The following is a 20,611-nucleotide window of genomic DNA, read 5'->3' as shown; positions in this document are numbered from 1 at the left end:
GTTTCCCCCGGGCCATGTCTGTAATTCTCTGAACTTCTTGATAACCTACAGCGCTCAGCTAAGGCCTGATAAGCGCTTTACACACTTTGGTCACTGACTCTAAACATCAGAATTAAGAAACAGAAAAACATCTAGCTTAGAAAGAGCTTAAAACCTTTAAGAAATCCAGAGCAACAGAGGTTCCGCATGGGCCTGCCAGCCCGTTAGTGTGGGGAGTCACGTTGGAAGGAGGAACCCTGCTGTTAAAAAAAATTAAAAGAAAATAATAAGACTCAGGGTGGTCAGGGTGGGAGCATCCAAAGTCGAGGGGCTGGGAACAGGCCTACTTTCCTCCGAGCACCCCAGGGGTGGCGTGCAAGGGCCACATGTCCCTGCTGGGAGAGGGCCATGACAGGCGGGCTCCCCGCAGGTCGCTCTCTGAGTTGGCAGCGGCAGGCCTCTCCCCGGATTTGTGACGTGCTGGGAAGTGCAGTGGTGACGGGGCCACCACACAAAGCTGGGTTGTCGGGGCGGGGGTCTCCCGGGCCTAGAGTCCCGATGGGATGGGGAGGGGGCGGGGAGCTAGGCGCCCCCCGGCGCCCGGGCTCCGCGCAGCATTAAAGTAAGCGCCCAGTCGGCTGCGGCGGCGCGGGGCGGGCGCCGGGGCGGCCGCGAGCGCTCGTCGCGCGCCTGGCTGCTGTGGCCGCGCTGGCCGCCCGCGCGCCCGGCTCGCCGAGGTCGCGCCACGCCCCGGCGGGGGTGGGGTGGCGGCCAGGGGCGGGTCCGCAGCTGGCGGCGCCCAGGCCGGGGGCGGGGGCTGTGGCAGCAGCTGCAGCAGCGGCGGCGGCAGCAGCGGGAGGAGCTGCTGCAGCAGAGGCGGAGGCTACTACTGGACGCGCCCGGGCCGCGCAGCCGAAGTCCCAGCCCAGAGGCGCCGGGAGGCGCGCTGGGTGCTGCTGCTGGTGGCTTCCCGTCGCCGTCCGGGCCTCCGCCGGCGCTCAGGCTCCAGCCGCCGCCTGTGCCCCCGCCTACCCCGCCGCCCGCGTGTGCGCCCCAGCCTGGACGCCGTCCCCGGCCCGGTCTCCACTTCTCTGCCGCTCCGCCCATGACAGCGCCCGGTCGAAGATGGCTGCGAAGGGCGCGCACGGCGCCCACCTGAAGGTGGAGGGCGAACTGGAGCGCTGCCGCGCGGAGGGCCACTGGGACCGCGTGCCTGAGCTGGTCCAGCAGCTGCAGACGCTGGTCCTGACCGGCGGCGGAGGCAGCCGGCGAGGCAGCCCCAGCGCCAGGTGCATTGCTCAGGATAGCGGTGAGTGAGGGAAGGGGCTGGTTCAGAGGCACCGAGCGCGCGAAACGTGGAGCCTCCTCCGGGAAGCGCGCCCTGACTGTCTCTGGCCGGCGACGGTTGCCTTCGGGATTACCCTCCCTGCAGTGCTAGTTTTAGGCGCAGCCAGGGTAGTTAGGAAGATTCTGCCCCAGGAGAAAATCACAACCAGGTTGGGTGCTTTGGGGTAAAGAGAAAATAGGCTTTCTATTCTGACTTCGTGTTAGTAACAATGTCTACCGTGAAATGCTGGTACCTGCCCGTATCGGTGCACGAGCTGAACTCTGTCCCCCCACCCCGAGTCTGGGGGAGGTTCTCTGAACTCCCGTCAGGTGAAGGCTATGACTCCCTGGCTTCCTTCTGGCTCCCTTTGCCTTCCCTCCTTCTCCCCAAAGTAAGAAGAAAGCGGACAGGGGTAGGGTTTGTCGGAGTATCAGGGCGGGTTGGTGGAGAAGTGGGGAAGAGGCCTGGCAGACCTCAGTTTCCTTATCTGTGGTCGAACCCAGGACCCATCCAGCTTTGGCAGTTGGCGGCTTTAGCAGTAGGGCTGGTTTGGCTGGGCTGGGCTCTCGTGCTGGGGCGGGAAAGCACCTTGATGGAGCAGTGGGGAACACCCCACCCCAGCCTCCAACTTCAAGTCCTGTTCCTGGGGCCTTCAGCCCAGCCCGCAGAGCCCTTCCTGCGCCCCCTATATGCACAGCCACTTCGGAGCCTTTGTGGAAGGAAACAAACAAACAAAAAACCCTTGCCTTTGATTCCATTCCAGCTTATAGTGACCTTATAGGGTAGAAATGCCCCCCAGGGTTTCCAAAGATGTAAATCTTTATGAAAGCAGACTGCCTCATCTTTCTCCCATGGGGCAGTTGGTGGGTTCGAACTGCTGACCTTTTGGTTAGCAGCTGAGCGCTTACTCACTGCACAACCAGAGGTCCTTTTATGGAAGGAAAAACCAAAAACCAAACCCACTGCCATCGAGTTGATTCCGGCCCATAGAGACCCTGTAGGACAGAGTAGAACTGCCCCGTGGAGTTCCCAAGGAGTGCCTGGCAGATTCAAACTCCTAACCTTTCTGTTAGCAGCCATAGCACTTAACCATTATGCCACCAGGGTTTCCTTATGGAAGGAAGCAGGGTGTAAATAAATACAGATATAAAGAGTTTGTAAAGACTGCTCAGCCTGTGGCTCCGTGGGAAGGACAGAGTGATAATAATATTAATTATAATAGCTAACACTTACCTGGTGCTCACTGTGTGCCAGGCACTGTCCTAAGCACTTTAATCAACTCAATAACTACTCATAATAATCCCATGAGGAGGGACTCTTGTTTCCCCCAATTTATAGATAAGGAAATGGAGGTACAGAGAAGTTAACTTGATCTCCCAGCCAATAAGTGTTGGAACCAAGATTCGAACCCAGGTTTCTGAGTGCGTTCTTTTAACCACTAGCACCACTACCTCTCAGAGATGTATGGCACAAAATCCCTGTTCTTGAAGAGCTGACAAAATGGATGGGGAGGCAGAGAGGTAGTCAGAGGGCAGTGGTCTGTTAGATTGTGCAGCTCAGAAAAAGGGGAGAAGGCTTCAGGGAAGCAGCAGAGCGTGGGCTGGCCCCTGGTGGGTGTTTGTGAAGCTCAGGGTGTGTTTGGCCAGAGAGGAGCGTAGGTGGCAGGACAGGCAATCCGTTTGCGGCTTTGCAGCAGGTCTCAACATGGCAGTGAGGACTAATGGCCAGAGCTCAAGGCACGTATTTGGAAGAAGCTGGTAAGCCCCAATCTTCTAGGGCAGAATGGATAAATTGCAGGATCCCCTCATTGTTCTCTGTGGGGTGATGTGCTGGGATGGGGCTGATGAGGGTGGGAATGAGAACTAATCCACAGAGGGCATAGGTGCCTGGGTAAACTATGGGTATCTGAGTGAGGCTGGCACCACAGAGAAACACACTGGGCTCAAGACAGGACGGGCTGTGTTTCCTAAGCTTGTCTTCAGGGGTCTTAAGTAGGTTGAGCAGTTAATAGGTATCCCAAGAAGAAAAGGTTTGAGGAGCCATTAAGTTTGGAGGTAATGGATTCAATAACACTTAAGAGACTTTTTTTAACTGCAGTGTTTCTTGGAGCCTTTATCGTGCTCACCTGCATGTGATGTTCAAGCCAGGTTAGAGTATGTTGTGTTGTTGTTAGATGCCATCGATTTGGTTCTGACACATAGCGACCCTGTGTACAACAGAACGGAACACTGCCCGGTCCTGCGCCATCCTCATGATCATTGTTATGCTTGAGCCCATTGTCGCAGCCACTGTGTCGATCCATCTCGTAAAAGGTCTTCCTCTTTTTCGCTAATCCTCTACCAAGCATGATGTCCTTCTCCAGGGACTGATCCCTCCCTCCATCAAAGTACGTGAGAGGAAGTCTCTCTATCCTCGAATCTCAGGAGCTTTCTGGCTGCACTTGTTCCAAGACAGATTTGTTCATTCTTCTGCTTTATTCAGTATTCTTTGCCAGCACCGTAATTCAGAGGCATCAATTCTTCTTCGGTCTTCCTTATTCATTGTCCAGCTTTTGCATGCATATGAGGTGATTGAAAACACCGTGGCTTGGATCAGGCACACCTTAGTCCTCAAAGTGACATCTTTGCTTTTTAACACTTCAGGGAGGTCTTTTGCAGCAAAATTCGTTGTTTGATTTCTTGACTGCTGTTTCCATGGGCGTTGACTATGGATCCAAGTAAAATGACGTCCTTGGCAACTTCATTATTTGTCTGTTTATGATGATGTTGCTTATTGGTCCAGTTGTGAGGTTAGGGTATAAATAACACATTTTCCAAACTTACTTTGACCACATTCTGTGGAATACTGTTTGGAAACGCTGGTATAGTTATAGTTTATAAAGTGCTTTCTCTCTCTTTTTTTAGTCTCCCATTAGAAACAACCCTGTGAGGAGGCCAGGAGTTACTGTCTCCATTTAGGGGATAGAGACACCAAGGCCCAGAGAACTGTGTGGTGGAGCCTGTAACCCCAGCTTGGGTGCCTGCCTCCATGTCCACTTGTAACAGAGTGGGGGTCCCAGAGCCTGTGAACTGTAGGAGCTGACTGGTGCAGGGAGGGAGGTTTAGGGGCAGTGGGATGTCTCCTGCCCACTTTTGGGTTTAACTCTGTGAGTGAATTTTCTCCTACTTTTTTTTGTGTTGAATCCAGATACACCATCCCCAACTCACATTTGGGGTGTATTTTGGATTGTCTGCTATTTCAGTTCTCTCTTCCTTGATCACTTGAGGAACCTTGAGGTTCCTTGATCACTCTGGGGATTGAGAGCCTGCTTTGTTTGGGGGTGCTGATGCTGACCCCCCACTGTGGCCCAGGAAGGAGGTTCTTAAAGCTCCGATGTGTTGGGTCAGTGACCTGAAGCTTCAAAGCTCCATAATTTGTGAGAGGGGAAGGAAGGTGCTGAGGGGGCAGTTGATCCCCACTGAGACCCTGAGGCCTGGCTGTGTCCCTGAGGTTTCCTACAGAAACTAACAATAGCTCCAGGAGCCCAGACTCCACTCCAGGTGGGCCAGGAGGTGAGGTCAGAGCTGTGGGGGCCTCTTCTGGTCTGGTGGGAGTAGGGAGTCAGGAGATGTGTAGCATACCCACACCCTTTTCCTGTTTGGGGGGTACTCCCCCACCCCAAGGGGAGGGCAGTTGCTACTCTTTGTAAGTTTTCTTTCAAACTCACATCCGGTTCAGATTAGGTTAGGGTGGCAGCTGGGGAACCCTGCAGTGTGACTGGCTGTGTTGGAGGGTTGTTCATGTTAACAACAAAGAGCCCAGCCACATGGCTAAGAAGAAGAGAAAACTTTTTTGTGAAAAGTTTCAGAAACATAGAAGAGTGATTCCCATGTCCCCATCACCCAGCTTCAATGATAGGAACTCATGAACAGTCTTGTTTGAGCTATGCTATCACCCATTTCTACCCCACTTTTAAATTTTTTAGTACATGGTTATTAAATAAGAACTCTTTTCAAAAATATAACTCCAGAACCGTGATCATACCCCTCAAAAATCTAACAGTTAAATTTTACAGTTGGTTTGTTAGGATCCAAATAAGATCCCACATGGCATTTGTTTGTTGTCACAAGTCTGTCCCTCTGTCTATCCCTCCGTCTATCCATCTCAAGTCTGTAGTCCCTGCCCCCTATCTTTTTCATTTTCTTTGAACTGAATGTTTTTTTTTTTTTTAACTAGAGGTTGTTCTGAGCATTTCTTTAGTTTAAGTTAGAACGGGTGTGTGGGGGACAGGTGGCCTCTGACTAGTTCTGGCCTCTTCCTCCTCTCACCATGGTTGGAAGGTCCCAGGCCTCAGCTGTCCTGTGGGGTGAGCAGCTGCAGAGACCGCTGTGCCCCCACTTGGCCTAGTTGGGAAGGGCCTGGTTGGAGACCCTGGCCTGGCAGGCTGGCCCAGGTCTTCAGATTATGAAGCAAAGGGCTGTGGAGAGGGGAGTACCACCCTCCAAATATGGGGCCTGGGGAGAAGGCAGGTGTCTTTGAAGGGGGTCCCTGTGGTCTAGGGTCCTGAGAGGACCTGGAGAGGAGTAGGAGCTGAGAGGGCTTTGAGGAAGGTAACTGCCAAAACCCAAACCAAACCTTTTGCTGTCCTGTCGATTCTGACTCAGGGTGAGGTAGGGAGCCTTGGTGACGATGAAGTGGTTGATTCCGTTTGGGCCTCTGCTGAGGGCAGGAAGCCCGGGGTGCCAGAATCACATCCAGGCTCCAAGGGTCTGGTTTGCTGTTTGTCAGGAGGGTCTCCCCAGTACACCCTGGGAGGGGAGGTGCTGGAGCACTTTATCCAAACCTGAGTAGCAAGTAGTTTTTAGAAAACAGGATGATAAAAAAGCAACTTGTTTTGCCTTGTTTTGGAGAAGAACAGGAAAGCCTCTTTCCACTGGATTTTATTTAACAACTGGAAATCTAGAACTTTTAATTCCAAAATGTCTTTCAGTTCCATAAACTGGCCAGTTGAGAACAGTGAAATGGAAAGAAGAGGGGAAAGAAAGAGAGAGAAGTGGGGGAAGGGGAAGGAGAATTGGGCACAGGAAGAAGAGAAAGTGAATTCCTGGCACCTACCGAGTGTCCGCTAAACAGAAACAGACCAAGTAGAGAAGTGAACAGGGAGGACAGAAAGGCTCAGGACAAGGACCTGAAATATTAGTTATGAAATTGTCTGAAACTCACAGGTATGTGAAAATGGGAACAATTCTTATCTCTACCCTTGGAATTGGTAGTAACTTTTTTTTTTTTGCTTTAATTTTTAATCTACTGTTTACAGCTCTTAGGCTGTTCTTTATTTCTAAACTGCCAGAAGCTCTGCTCTGCATGGGATTCAGGGGAGACAGATTATTCTTTTCGATTAGACAGTAATGATATTACGTTGCGTTCAGGGCTGACTGAGATACAGCTATCCGGTGCTTTGGATGGTGATTGAAGCCGATGATTATTTCCCTCTACTGTCAACTTTTAATAGCATGAGTATTGAATGGATTAGACAGAGAAACTTTTCTTCCCAGGGGCCTATTCCTTACAATTCCGTACACCTTCGCCCCTCCATCGGTCATGACAGCTTCATCCATGGGTAGCATGAGTAGAATAGTAACGTTCTGGTGCAAGCATGCACATGCCTATCACTCACATGCACACACATGTGTGTGTGAGGTTCCGGAGTCCCATGTGGAAGAGTTGTGGATGACCCATGCCTTCACAACCCTCCCGTCTGTGCAGACGCGGAGGGCTCCCCTCTGGCTCTTTCAGGTGTCACCGTTACCTCCATCCTGTTGTGGTGGAACAGGTGATGGGGAGAAAAGGGGCTCTTGGGTCCCCCAGACCCAGGTTGAAATTCTAGACCCCCTCACTGAGTGTATCCTTGTTATTTCAGGTCTGTTTTCTCATCTGAGTGAGATTATATCAGTAAAGCACTTAGTGCCTGGTGCATAGTCAGTGCTCAGGAAATGCCATCTTTATTATCGTCTATTAGAAGGGAATGGTACCTACTGTTATGGATTGAATTGTGTCCCCCCACAATGTGTGTCAACTTAGCTAGGCCATGACTCCCAGTATTGTGTGACTGTCCACCATTTTGTGGTCTAATGCAATTACCCTATGTGTTGTGAATCCTAACCTCTATGATGATAATAGGAAACCTTGGGGGTGTAGTGGTTAAGTGCTACGGCTGCTAACCAAATGGTTGGCAGTTCGAATCCGCCAGGTGCTCCTTGGAAACTCTATGGCGCCGTTATACTCTGTCCTATAGGGTCGCTATGAGTCGGAATCGACTCGATGGCACTGGGTTTGGTTGTTTTTTGGAATGATGATAATGGGAGTCCTGGTGGCACAGTGATTAAGAGCTCAGCTGCCAACCAATGGGTTGGCAGTTCGAATCCACCAGCTGCTCCTTGGAAACCCTATGGGGCGGTTCTACTCTGTAGCATAGGGTCATAAAAGCAACAGGTTTGTTTGTTTTGTTTTATGATGTTAATGAGGAAGGAACAGAGGCAGTTTTGTTAATGAGGCAGGACAAGCTACAGATTTAGGTTGTTTCTTGAGTCAATCTCTTTTGAGATATAAAAGGGAGAAGCTAGCACGGAGGAGAGGGACTTCCTACCACCAAGAAAGAAGCACTGGGAGCAGAGCATGTCCTTTTGACTCAGGGTCCCTGCACTAAGAAGCTCCTAGATTGGGGAAGACTGATGACAAGGGCCTTCCCCCAGAACCTACAGAGAGAGAAAACTTCCCCTGGAGCTGGGACCCTGATTTTGGACTTCTAGCCTCCTAAACTGTGAGAGAATAAATTTCCGCTTGCTAAAGCCGTCCATTTGTGGTATTTCTGTTACACCAGCGCAAGATAACTAAGGTATCTGTCTTCAGGACTGTGCAGATTAGCTTGGCTGAGAGATTGGTGGTTCCAACCTGCCCAGCGGCTCCAAGGGAGAAGAAAGACCAGTCCACCTGCTTCCTTAAAGAGTACAGCCATGAAAACCCTATGGGGCATTTTCTACTCTGTTTCACAGGGGTCGCTATGAGTTGGAATCGACTCAGTGGTACCTGACAACAACATATATTAAAGTGACTGGCATATATTAGACCCTCAAATATTAGTCCCCTTTTCACCGTAAAAGGCACTCTTGTTTATAGCAGTGCTTCTCAAACTCTCTGGGTGAAGGATCAGTTTTTTGTTTTGTTTTTTTTTTTTGCAATCCGTTGTGCTGTGCTATTTTCATAAATTACATATAAAAATTAATTTCTAGAAAAATGACCGATCTAGATTATTCTGTGAAATTATTATGGAGCTTCTAAAGGTGTAGTCTAAATTTGTGGATTCATATTGTTGGATAACAAACATTCACAGACCCGCGCCAGCTCCGGACCACACTTGGAGTTACACGGGTTTACAAGCCACTCTCCTTCTGAGGAAAGGTGGGGAGAATTTCTCGACTGAGCTGGCTGGAAGGAAGCTGGCTTCTCGTGGCCTGGAAGGGAGCTGAGCCAAGGAGCTCAGTCGAGGCGGGAGGCTGGTTGCCTGCCGGGAGGAGACAGGGCTTGACGCCCGATGATTGGCGCGGACCGGGCGGAGGCGGGGCTTGACGGGCGGATGATTGGCAGGGGGCTCGGCCTCGCACCCGTGAGCTGCGCCGCCAGATTCACCGGGCGGCGAAGGGGCGGGACCGGCCGGAGGTGGAGCCTGAGGGGGCTGACTTGGAGGGACGTGGTCCTTCAGAAGGGGCAGCCTTGAGGGTGCCAGAGTCCTCGCAGGCTTCTGACCCTACGTGGGGTGGGTGGGGGGGTGGTGGGTGTGTCTAAATCTAAATAACAAAACATTTGCCATTTCATCCATTTTTACGTACAGTTCAGTGACATTAAGTTCACAGTGTTGTGCGACCATCCCCATTATCCGTTTCTAAAAATTTTTACCACCCTTAACACAAACTCAAGTGTTTCTTAAGCATTAACTCCCCCTTTCTCCCCCAACCTGCTTCTGGTCCTCTTGCTTTGTTCATCTTTTTAAAAAAATTGCCTCTTGCAATTCCCCTTGAATATGAGGATCAGCCTTTCCATTTCTGCAAAAAAAAAAAAAAAAAAAAAACTGTTGGAATTTTGATAGAGATTGCATTGACTCTGTAGATGCTTTGTGTAATATTGATATCTTAACAATGTTAAATATTCCAATCTATAAACACAGATGTCTCTCCATTTACGTCTTCTTTAATTTCATTCAGCAGTGTTATAGTTTTCAGTCTTTCATCCCCTTGGTTACATTTTTTCCTAGGTATTTATTCTTTTAGATGCTGTTATAAATGGAATTGTTTTCTTAAATGTCTTAAATCTTTTCTTAACGTCTCAGATTGTTTATTGCTGATTTATATAGAAAGACAACTGATTTTCGTGTGTTGCTCTTGTATCCTGTTAACTGCTGAATTCATGAATTAACTCTAGTAGCTTGTGAGGATGGCACAGGACTGGGCAGTGCTTCATTCTGTTGGACATAGAGTTGATTTGAGTTGGAACCAACTCAGTGGCACCTAACAACAACAACAGTAGCTTTTTAAGGGGCCCTGGTGATGCAGTGGTTAATCACTCAGCTGCTAAACAAAGGTGGGTGGTTTGAACCAACCAGCCACTCCATGGGAGAAAGATGTGGCAGTCTGCTTCCGTAAAGATTACATCCTCGGAAACCCTATGGGGCCGATCTGCTCAGTTCTATAGGGTCAGTATGAGTTGGAATCAACTGGATGGCATAGAACAACAACAACAAGAGAACCTCCAGTAAAATGTTGAGTAGGAGTGGTGAGAATTGACATTCTTGTCTTGTTCCTCATCTTTCGGGGGAAAGCTTCTAGTCTTTCTCCATTTAGTATGTTGTTTGCTGTGGGTTTTCAAAAACGCACTTTATCATGTTGAGGAATTTCCCTTCGATTCCTATTTTGTCGAGTGTTTTTATCGTGAAAGAGTATTGTATCTTGTCAAATGCCTTTTCTGCATCAATGAGATGGCCCTGTGGTTCTTTTCCTTCATTCTATGACTGTGTATTATGTTGATTTTCTTATATTGAACCATCTTTGCGCTTCTGGGATAAATCCCCCTTGGTCGTGGTGTATAATCTTTTTAATATATGTGTTGGATTTGGTTTGCTAGTAGTTTGTTGAGGACTTTTGCATCTACAGGTAGTCCCTGATTTATGACAGGGTTCTGTTTCTATGATGTCTTAGTTATTTATTGCTGCTATAACAGAAATACCACAAGTGGATAGCTTCAACAAACAAAAGTTTATTCTCTCACAGTCTTATAGGCTAGAAGTCCAAATTCAGGGCACCAGCTCCAGGGAAAGGCTTTCTCTTTCTGTCAGTTCTGGAGGAAGGTCCTTGTCATCAATCTTCCATTGGTCTAGGAGCTTCTCAGTACAGCAACCTTGAGTCCAAAGGATGCACTCTGCTTCTGTCGCTGCTTTCTTGGTGGTTTGAAGTCCCCATGTCCCTCTGCTCACTTTTCTCTTTTGTATCTCAAAAGAGATTGGCTCAAGACACAATTCAATCTTGTAGCTTGTGTCCTGCCTCATTGACATAACTGCCGCTAATTCCATCTCACCAACATCATAGAGATAGGATTTACAAGACATAAGGAAATCACATCAGATGACAAAATGGTGGGCAATCACACAATACTAGGAATCATGGACCAGCCAAATTGATACACATATTTTTAGGGGACACAATTCAATCCATGACAGACAAGTTCATCTTAAGTTGGTTCTAATGTAAGTCAAATACCTGCTTTATTTTTTTTAGTTTCCATTATTGCCTTTTGTTATCAGTGTCTTTATAAATGCAATCTTTGAACATCTGAGAATGATAACATCAGCAAATTATGTATTGCAACATTGTATGTAGCACGTATTACTAACAATATACCCAAACCCAGGGCCCTCAAGTTGATTCCGACTCATAGTGACCCTATATGATGGAGTAGAACTGCCCCATAGAGTTTCCAAGGAGCGCCTGGCGGATTCGAACTGCCAACCCTTTGGTTAGCAGCCATAGCACTTAACTGCTACGCCAGTTACTAACAATAAGATGTACAAAAAACTGATGGTTGTAAGTGCGGTTTGTTGTAACTCTAATGCGTCGTGAATAGGGGGCTACCTGGTATGTTCATAAAGAATGTTGGTTCGTAGTTTTCTTGTATCTTTGGCTCTGTTATCAGGGTAATTCTGGCCTCATAGAGTGAATTCAGAAGTGTTCCTACTTCTTCAGCTTTTTGGAAAAGTTTGAGAAGGATTAGGGTCAGTTCTTTAAACCTTTGGTGTCCTATCCCTTGGTTTTACAGATGCGAAATAAATTCGAAGGGGAAAGCAGCTTGCCCAGGGTCACACAGCCAGGTTCTAACTCAGGGATGCTGCTTTGGGCTAGGCATCCAATGCCGAGTAGCCCAGCCATCTCCTAGCTGAGATTTGGAAATGGAGAGTAGATTGCCTTTCATTCCTGGTTGATTTAGTGTTTTTTTTTTTTTTTTTTTTTAATTAGGTAACGTAGTCACATCGTTCAAAATTCCCAAGGTGCCAGAGTCAAGAGTGACCAGCCTCCCTGCTCTCTTTTCTTCCCCAGTACGCCCTCAAGGTTATCCAACCTTTGTGTATTCTTTCACATAACTTTCGGGCGTAAACACACGGTGGCATATTATTTACACTGGTGTGCACTTTGCTTTCTTATCAGTTTATTCTGGAGCTCCTCATTCCATTGCAGCACATACATACCTTCCTCATTCCATCCTGTTCCATTTTTATGACCACATGCTATCCGTTTTTGTGACACGCCATACTTTATACATCACTCCCCTGTTGATGGACATCCTGAGAGTGAATGGTGTCCCTGGCAAGGCTGTGGACTGAGAATGCTGCCCTAGCAGCAGAAGCAGCACTGGGAAAGGATGGGGCCAAGCAGGCATTCCTAGAGACATTTGCGGGTTGTTATTTAACTCCCTGAGCTTTATGGCTTCCTTGTACAGTAGTTGAAAGAATCTGACTCATTGGACTGATATTTATTGGGCATTTCTACTGAGCGGCGGAGTCCCTGGGTGGTACAAGCGGCTAAACACGCTTGGTGCTAACCGGAACGTTGGAGGTTTGAGTCCACCCAGAGGCTGCTAGCTTATCAGGGACATTGTAAAATACCTTAAAAATGGAGAAAAACGACTGTGGTTACACAGAAAGTAGGAACACGTGAAAATGCATTATTTGCCCACCTCATATGTTTTCCCTCTTCAGTAGTTTGAGAATTCTTTCTTGGGCTTACCGCAGCAGGGCCTGGGTATGATTTTTTCCCTCGTTTTAAATTCTGAAATTCTGGGAATTTGTCCCAAGTCCTGGGAACTGTGCCTCCCCAACCAGAAAATAAATGCGAAAGGGACTTTTGTGACGTGACCATGGTAAAGTGCCCATGTTTTTTCTCTCCAGGCTAAGTTTGTGGAAAATGGGCCTTTCTTTATTTTCTCAGGTCTGAGTCATTCGTGAAGGGCCAGAGGGTTGGTAGGTACCAGGGCACATACCGCTGTCCACATCTGCCTTGCTCAGAGGATCCCTGACCTCATTCCGCACTCTGACCCCAACATGTCTTTCAGATGACTTTGGGAAATTGCTCCTGGCTGAGGCCCTCCTAGAGCAGTGTTTGAAGGAGAACCATGCCAAGGTAAAAGACTCCATCCCTTTGCTGGAGAAGAATGAGCCGAGGATGAATGAAGCCAAGAATTTTCTGAGTAGTATCCTTAGCCACGGGAACCTGTTGGTAAGTCCTCAGTCCTCCAAGCCTGGGCCTCCTCTGCCCTCCCCTGACCTCCCATCTGCCATCAAGCCCTCCCTGGGCCATTTGGTTACTTGAACAACAAGCCCCCTTAAGGCTTGGCTCTGTGGTGTTCAGTGCAGTGGACACTAGCCACTTGTGGCTGTTAAGCACTTGAAATGTGCCTGGAGCAAGTTAAGATGCGCTGTAAGTATAAAACACACACTGGGTTCCAAAGACTTAGCATAAAACAGAATGTAAAATATCTCAATAATTTTCTGTATTGACTACATGTTGAAATGATAAAGCTTTGACTATGTTGGGTTAAATAAAACACCTTATTAAAATTAATTTTTGTATTTCTATCATTTTTAATATGACTGCTAGAAAATTTGAAGTTGCATATGTGGTTTGCATTTGTGACTTATGTGTAGATATCTATTAGATAGTGCTGGGTTGACCTAATATGTACCTGGCCCTGTGGCGTCTTGGAGGGTCACAGGGAAATAAGACCCCAGTGAGCCTTTGATCTAGCTGCAAGCAGGCACATGCAGAATTGGCTAACGAGGAAAGAGTTCAATAATAGGACAAGCCAGTTTAAGTCCACGTGTATTGGTTGAGCACCTACTGTATGCAAGGTACTAAAGAGGCATTAATAAAAAAAACAAAAAACAGCTGCCATCGAGTCAATTCCAACTCATGGTGACCCCATGTGTGCAGGTTAGAACTGTGCTCCCTGGGGTTTTCATGACTGTGACCTCCCCGAAGCAGATCGCCTGGCCTTTCCCTAGGTGCCTATGGGTGGGTTTATACTGCCAACCTTTCGGCTAGTAGTCGAGCACTTAACTGTTTGTGCCGCTCAGGGAAGATTATTGGTTTTAGGCTCCTCGACAGGGATTATTGTAGCTCTGGGTGTTTGCATTGGGTTAAAATAGCTGCTTGACCTTGCACACGTCCTTTGACCTCATGACCTCTCCGGTTCCTCATCTGCCAAATGAAAGGGTTGAACTCAATGGGTGGGTTCCAAGCTTTTTCCCATCAAGACCCCCTTTTATTTTCTTCCTAGTAGACTACATTCAATTTTTTTTAAATTGTTTTTGAAATAACAAAAGCGATGTATGTTTATTGTAAAAAATTCAACCAGTAAACAAGTAGTTTGAATAAAAAATAAAAGTCTTATGTGTGACCCCCAACCCCATGCCCACCTCTGTCCCCAGAGCTAAGCATTCATTACCCTTTGGTGTGGGTCCCATTTTTCTGTATATTTATAAGCCTACATGTAGGCTTAGAGCTTTCCTTTCTTGTTAGAGCCATAGGAGACATGTTCAACAACTTGCTATTCTTCACTTAGAACCTTCTCTTGGTGCTTACTCCTTGCCGGTACCTCATTCATTGTATTGGCTGAATAGTACCCACATGGATTGTATTGAAAATTGTTCTGTCTACCACATCACATTTATTAAATATAAGTTTTCCCATGTTTTATTGATCAAAGACGTACATAGGTACCAATGACAGTGAGAAATCCCCTGTTATCCCAATGTATGTATTTATTTCCAGACCAGAGCAAAAAACTTGGTGTTGATCAGGCAAAATAAAATGTTAAAAGTAGTTTGTGAGATTACCTATCTTACCACCAAAGGTCAAGATGTATGTGGGGGTGATATTTCTTGGCAAGGGATAAAAACTTTTATGGATCCCCAAGTATCCTGAGTAGCTCAGATGGAATGAGGAGAAAGTGGGTCCTGGGACACCCATTTAGATGATTTTGAGGTCCTGTGGAAGTCAGTGAAAATGAGTTACTTGTCATAACCTCCTTTACCCAGGGGCTGCCAGGCATTGCAGCGTCTTTTTGGTTCCTAACAGGAACCTGAGATGATACCCCCTGTTATGGAATGAATTGTGTCCCCTCAAAATGTGTATCAACTTGACTAGGCCATGATTCCCAGTATTGTGTGATTGTCTGGCATTTTGTCATGATTTTCCGACGTGTTGTAAATCCTTTTTGGTTTCATGATGTTAATGAAGCAGGATTAGAGGCAGTTATGTTAATGAGGCAGGACCCGATCTACAAGATTAGATTGTATTTTGAGTCAATCTCTTTTGACATATAAAAGAGAGAAGCAAGCAGAAAGACAGAGGGACCTTATACTACCAAGAAAATAGTGCCAGGAGCAGAGCACATGCCCTCTGGGGTCCTTCACTGAGCAGCTCCTAGACCAGGGGAAGATTGATGACAAGGACCTTCCCCCAGAGCTGACAGAGAGAGAAAGCCTTCCCCTGGAGCAGGTGCCCTGAATTTGGACTTCTAGCCTCCGAGACTGTGAGAGAATAAAATTTTTTTGTTGAAGCCATCCACTTGTAGTATTTCTGTTATAGCAGCACTAGATGACTAAGACACCACCCTTACCCCATTTCCAGGTGAAGAAACAGATCTGGGACAGTTAAGTCCCTTAGTCAAGCACCATGGTAGCAGGTGCAGGACTTGAACCCAGGCCTTTTTGACTCCACATCCCAAGCTCTAATGCTCTTTGCCGATTCTTGGCACTGCCTTCCAAAATACTGGAGAGGGAAGAATGACCAAGAAGCTTGTGTTAATTCACAATGACAGTGACACTCCTGCTTTTATAGGTCCCATTTTACATCTCTGAAATATTTCCTCATAAGTTCTGGCCTCTTACCTGGGTTTCCACATGAGGCCGTTCTTCTGTTTTCACTGTCAGAGACACTGAGGCACAAAAAGAATAGGTGACAGGCCCAGTCCGCACAACAGAGCGACAGTTTCCCAAACTGACCAACTTCCTGCTTAACGTCCTTCTCGACCGAGAACATTTCAAATTCAAGTACACAGGTCCCACAGAGGGTAGCCAGCTTTGTATTTTGCCAAGTAAGAGCATTAGAAAAGCAAGCAAACAAACAAACAACTTGAAGTTCACCTTTTAGCCAAAGACTAGACAGGTCTATAAAACAAACAATAACGCATGTGAGGAATGTACTTCTTAGTTCAATCAAGTATTGGAGACCAAATGGGCAACGCCTGCCCAAAAGTAAAGATGAGAAGCCAGAAAGGGACAGGAAAATGAATGGATGGACACAGGGAACTTGGGGTGGGAAAGGGGGGGTGTTGACACGTCGTGGGTATTGCAACCAGTGTCACAAAACAATTTATGTAGCAATTTGTTGAGTGAGAAACTAACTTGCTCTGTAAACTTTCACCTAAAGCACAATCAAAACAAAACAAAAACAACTACAAAATTACCATCTCCTATTGGCATCATTCCATAAAAGAAAGAATATTTTAAGACCAAAAAGCAAGATGGCTATACTTTCAGGATATAGGGCAGCCTTTTCAATAGTATAAACTTAGCTTTATGAACTGTCAACTGCATGGTCCCTAATTTTTCCCGAACCTGGTGGAAGCTCTGCTATAAACTGTCCTTGGCCCATCACACTGTCATCATGCCCTGAAATGTGTCCTGAGCTTAGCTGTGCTTTCCTCCTTTGCAGTAGAAGAGGGTAATAATAATAATTACTCATACCCTGTATTTAGCTAGCTTATTTCTCAGGAAGAGTTCAAAGTTCTTTTCTGGACTTCGCCTTACTAATGCACTCAGCATCGCTGTGATGGAGTGAGGAAACTGAGGCCCGAGCAGGGAGGACAGGTGCTCCTGGCTTGAAGCCAGTGGGGGGAAGCAGCGTCATTACCCAGCTTGTAGGGACTGTGGGTGGTGTGCCTCTGAGGATACAAAGCTGTTGTTCAGACCCAGGGAGTGGGTGGCCTATTTGGGGAGATCAGCAAATGTCCTTGAAAAATACAGCATTGGAGAGTTAATCAATAGTTAGAGTATAAAGTCTGGCCTGTGGGAGCCAAGTAAGTGGGCTATTTGGTAGGCATTTTTTTTTTTAAGAATTCAGCAGTAGGAAGCTTGCTGGTAGTCAGGCAGGCTTGGAGGAGCATAGGTGGTGGACCTGAGCAGGACGCCAGAGTATGGAAGAGGATTTGGATAGGCCGAAGGGAAGGGGAGACTGTTCCAGGTACGGGACCTGTGTGAGCCAAGGCAAAGGAAGAGGAAAGTGTATTTACAAGACCCAAAAAGACCAGTGCGAAAGGAGAAGTTGGCTTCCTTGCAGCCTGGCTTTGCCACGCTCTGTTTCTCTTAGTTGGCTTTTTACCAAAAAACCAAAACAAACCTGTTGCTGTCAAGTCAATTCCAACTCATAGCGACCCAATAGAAAAGACTAGAACTCACCCATAGGGTTTCCAAGGAGTGCCTGGTGGATTTGAACTGCTGACCTTTTGGTTAGCAACTGTAGCACTTAACCACTATGCTACCAGGGTTTTCTTGTTGGCTTCTTAGAGGACAATAATAGATGGTGGGGTATGGCAGAGACCTCCTCTGTGGTACAGGTTCCCCAGACACTTGCCTCCCTCAGGGAGACAAGGGCAGCCCCTTCCTGCGAGGACAGAGGTCAGGCAGGGGTGGGAGCGTTGTGAACAGAGTAGATGCCTGTGCATCAGGGGAGGTGCCTGGCCCGATGGGATGTTGGCCAACTGAGCACAGGAATGGAGTCCTCCAGTGCTGGGAGAGCTTGGAGCAGGGCCGGCCCAGAGTCCAAGGCAAGGACTCCCAGATCTGCTGGCTACCCCCATTAGTCAGCAACTGGGAGCTCTGGCTGTGAGCAGTGCCTGATCTAGGGGTGGGGTGACTAGGGTAGACCAGATCTCAGGCCCTAAGGGAAGTCCCAAGAGCCCTTGAATAGGAGAGGGAAAGCAGGTTTGAATTTAGACACTTTTGGCATCCTTGCTTCTGAGAACTTTCCCCCACTTCTGATAAGACAGGAGTGCCCAGCAGGTCCCCCTTTCTTCTCTCTCTTGTCCCATACTGGTGACATCCATTCCTTTCCCCTGCAAGGTCCCACCGTGGCCATGGGCTGGAGGCTTCCCCCAGGGCCTTCGGGTTCAGGGCCTCTCACCTGGACAGTCTCTTTCCAATGCCTTTTATTTTAGGTATAAATACATATCTAATTAGGTATTTATAATTTTGCATTTGCTTTCTTAAAGAGGATCCCCAAATGGTACAAGCTTCAGACCCCACAACTCTTGGCTTTGCCCCTGGCACCCCCTTGAGCTCAGCACAAGTGCCTGACCTCCTGAGGGCTGGGCCTCTTGGAGCCTTTGGGGCATCAGGAGAGAGAAGGCAGGGCTCTTCATCTGCAAGCTGCCTGGAGTCTAGCTGGAGGCATGAGACACACATCCAGGAAACAGGGATTCATACCAGAATTTCATTAAGAGCCACGGTGTCAGCCAGGGACTGTGGGTGTGGGGAGAAGGGATGCTGTCAGCATCTGCTATTGTCCAGAAAGGTTTCCAAAGGGGAGTGGTGTTCCAGCAGGGTCTTAGGCAAATGGGCATGACTCGTGGCTCAGAGGGAGTGCTTGTCCCTGGGTACCTGTGGGGGTTGGGGCAGGAGCCTGCTAACGCGGTCTTTGTCTTTCAGCCACAGTACCTGTGTGAAGCCATGTTGATCCTGGGCAAGCTGCACTACATGGAAGGCTCGTACCGGGACGCCATCAGCATGTATGCACGGGCCGGGATCGACGACATGTCGGTGGAGAACAAGCCCCTCTACCAGATGCGGCTGCTGTCAGAGGCCTTTGTCATCAAAGGTAGTTGTTCCCCCCACCCCATGGGAACTCCTCACCAGAATGTCCAGCTAGTTACGCTTAGGCCACCTCAGGTGCTTGGGGCAGGGGGCAGCCAAGGGCAGTGGACGCTGTTGAGGGTAGGTCTACGGGGTGATGTTCTAGATATTTAACCCAAGGAGGTGCCCAAGCATTGACTAGCCAGGATGGACACCAGCCACACCAGCACATTCCGGCGAGCCTGGTGCCTGGGCCGGGAGGTCAGAACACTCATGTTTTCCACTGGCCCTATTGACAATAGTTACCCAGCTGTGTGCCTTTGGGCAAATCACTTCTTCACCTTTCTTGGCCCCAGTTTACTTCTCTGTAAGACAAGGGCTGTCATGCCTACCCTCACCAGCTTGCCCTGACCAAGAGGAATCAGTGGGGTGGTGTAATTAGGTTGAGAAAGGCTTACAGAACTGTCAGGCTAGTCTAGTGACTGGCATTGGTCACAAATTGGGTGCCTGGTGCTGGAGAGGAGCCGCCATCCCATGGGTATTGGCTGAGCAAGTGCTGTGAGTCGCCCAGCGAGTGGGTGCTGGGACCCAGTGGTGAACAGGTCAGAGCTTCCCCTGCCTTGGAGGAGCTCACAGCATTCCCAGGGTGGGGGCACTCTGGCGGGAACTCAGGAGCACGAGCCCAGTGAAGCAGGCATTTCACAAGGGGGCCATAGCTGGCCCAGTTGGGGAAGTAGTGCTATTGAATGGCACCCTGCACGTGTTAAATGCTAGTAAAAGCCTTACCCCAAATTTTGTGCTTCAGGCTCCACTTCCCTGAATCCTGGAATCAGAGAGCGTGAGGGGTGGACCTTGCTGGCAATGAGATCCATGAGCTACTCTGCCCAGACTATTGCCAGGAATCTTAGATGTTTGACCATCTCCCTATCCTGGCACAGACCCGCCCCCAGAGAACAGTCTAGATGCCTGTGTCTACATGAGGATTTGGTGCCTGGCATTAGCATAGAGTGCATGGCACCCCCTTTTCTGTTGTAGATAGGAACATTCTCCCCATCTAAAATAGGGAAACTGAGGCCCAGAGGAGATAAGCACCTTGTCCAAAATCAGCCAGGGATTTATGATGGAGTCAGGGCTAGAACCTCCACTTTGGCCTTGGAATGCGAGGGATCCCCTTGCCCTCATCCTCCATTGTCCCTCACACACACACGTCTCTGTCTCCTTTGGGTCCCTGTGGGGGTGACCGTGACATCTGTAAGGTGCAGATCCTCTTCTAGCTCTGACTGGTAGGGTTTTTGTCTTTTTAATTGTATTATGGTGAAATATATGTAACAAAACATTGCCATTTCACTAATTTTTACAAGTACCGTTCAGGGACATTAAGTACGGTCACCATGTTGTGCCACCATCGCCACTATCCGCTTCCAGTTTTTTTATCACCCTAAACAGAAACTCAGCGCCCCTTAAGCAGTGACTCCCCATTTCCCGCCCCCTCCCACCCCCGACCTATCCTGGTAACCACTAGTACACGTTGGTGGGAGTTCTTGAGGGTTGTTTGTCCATCCCTGGATCCTTGGGTCCGTCTCTCCACTGAGAAGTTGCTCACAGTGTCCCAGGAAATCTGCCGAGATTGTCCCCCTGGGCAGAGCCAGCGCCACCCTGCAGGAGGGCAGGTGCCCATTTGGGATGGTCCGGTCTGTTGCGGGGGGGTCTTCTCCGTTTGCTCTGTCATCCCACTCTCGGCACCCCTGACGTAGGCCAGTCTTGGGGGTGGTCTTCATTTGGAGCTTGGGTCTCTTGGGCCTCTTGGAGACCCCTTCTTCCATGACTCCCCAAACTGAACGCCCTTCCTTGGGTTTCCTTCTCAGTGCTTCTCC

The 20,611-nt window shown here is 48.3% G+C and overlaps 1 protein-coding gene across 2 annotated transcripts in view; it reads left to right on the top strand.

Annotated features, from left to right (window-relative positions):
• Positions 1-805: 805 nt before the first annotated feature.
• Positions 806-20,611, top strand: part of TTC7A (tetratricopeptide repeat domain 7A) — a 158,921-nt gene continuing 139,115 nt past the window's right edge. Inside the window, exons 1-3 of one of the 2 annotated variants that reach the window (XM_049870551.1) lie at positions 806-1,288; positions 12,938-13,101; positions 18,594-18,762. In XM_049870551.1, the coding sequence (XP_049726508.1) occupies positions 1,105-1,288; positions 12,938-13,101; positions 18,594-18,762 (517 nt within the window). In that variant the 5' untranslated portion in view covers positions 806-1,104. Of the gene's footprint in view, positions 1,289-12,937; positions 13,102-18,593; positions 18,763-20,611 lie in introns of those variants that run through there. The other variant, XM_049870552.1, reaches the window with a different exon arrangement.

Source organism: Elephas maximus, chromosome 26 (genome assembly GCF_024166365.1).
Source record: "Elephas maximus indicus isolate mEleMax1 chromosome 26, mEleMax1 primary haplotype, whole genome shotgun sequence".
Lineage (NCBI taxonomy): Eukaryota > Metazoa > Chordata > Mammalia > Proboscidea > Elephantidae > Elephas > Elephas maximus.
The sequence above is the reverse complement of the archived record's forward strand: the minus strand, read 5'-3'. Positions and strand labels throughout refer to the sequence as shown.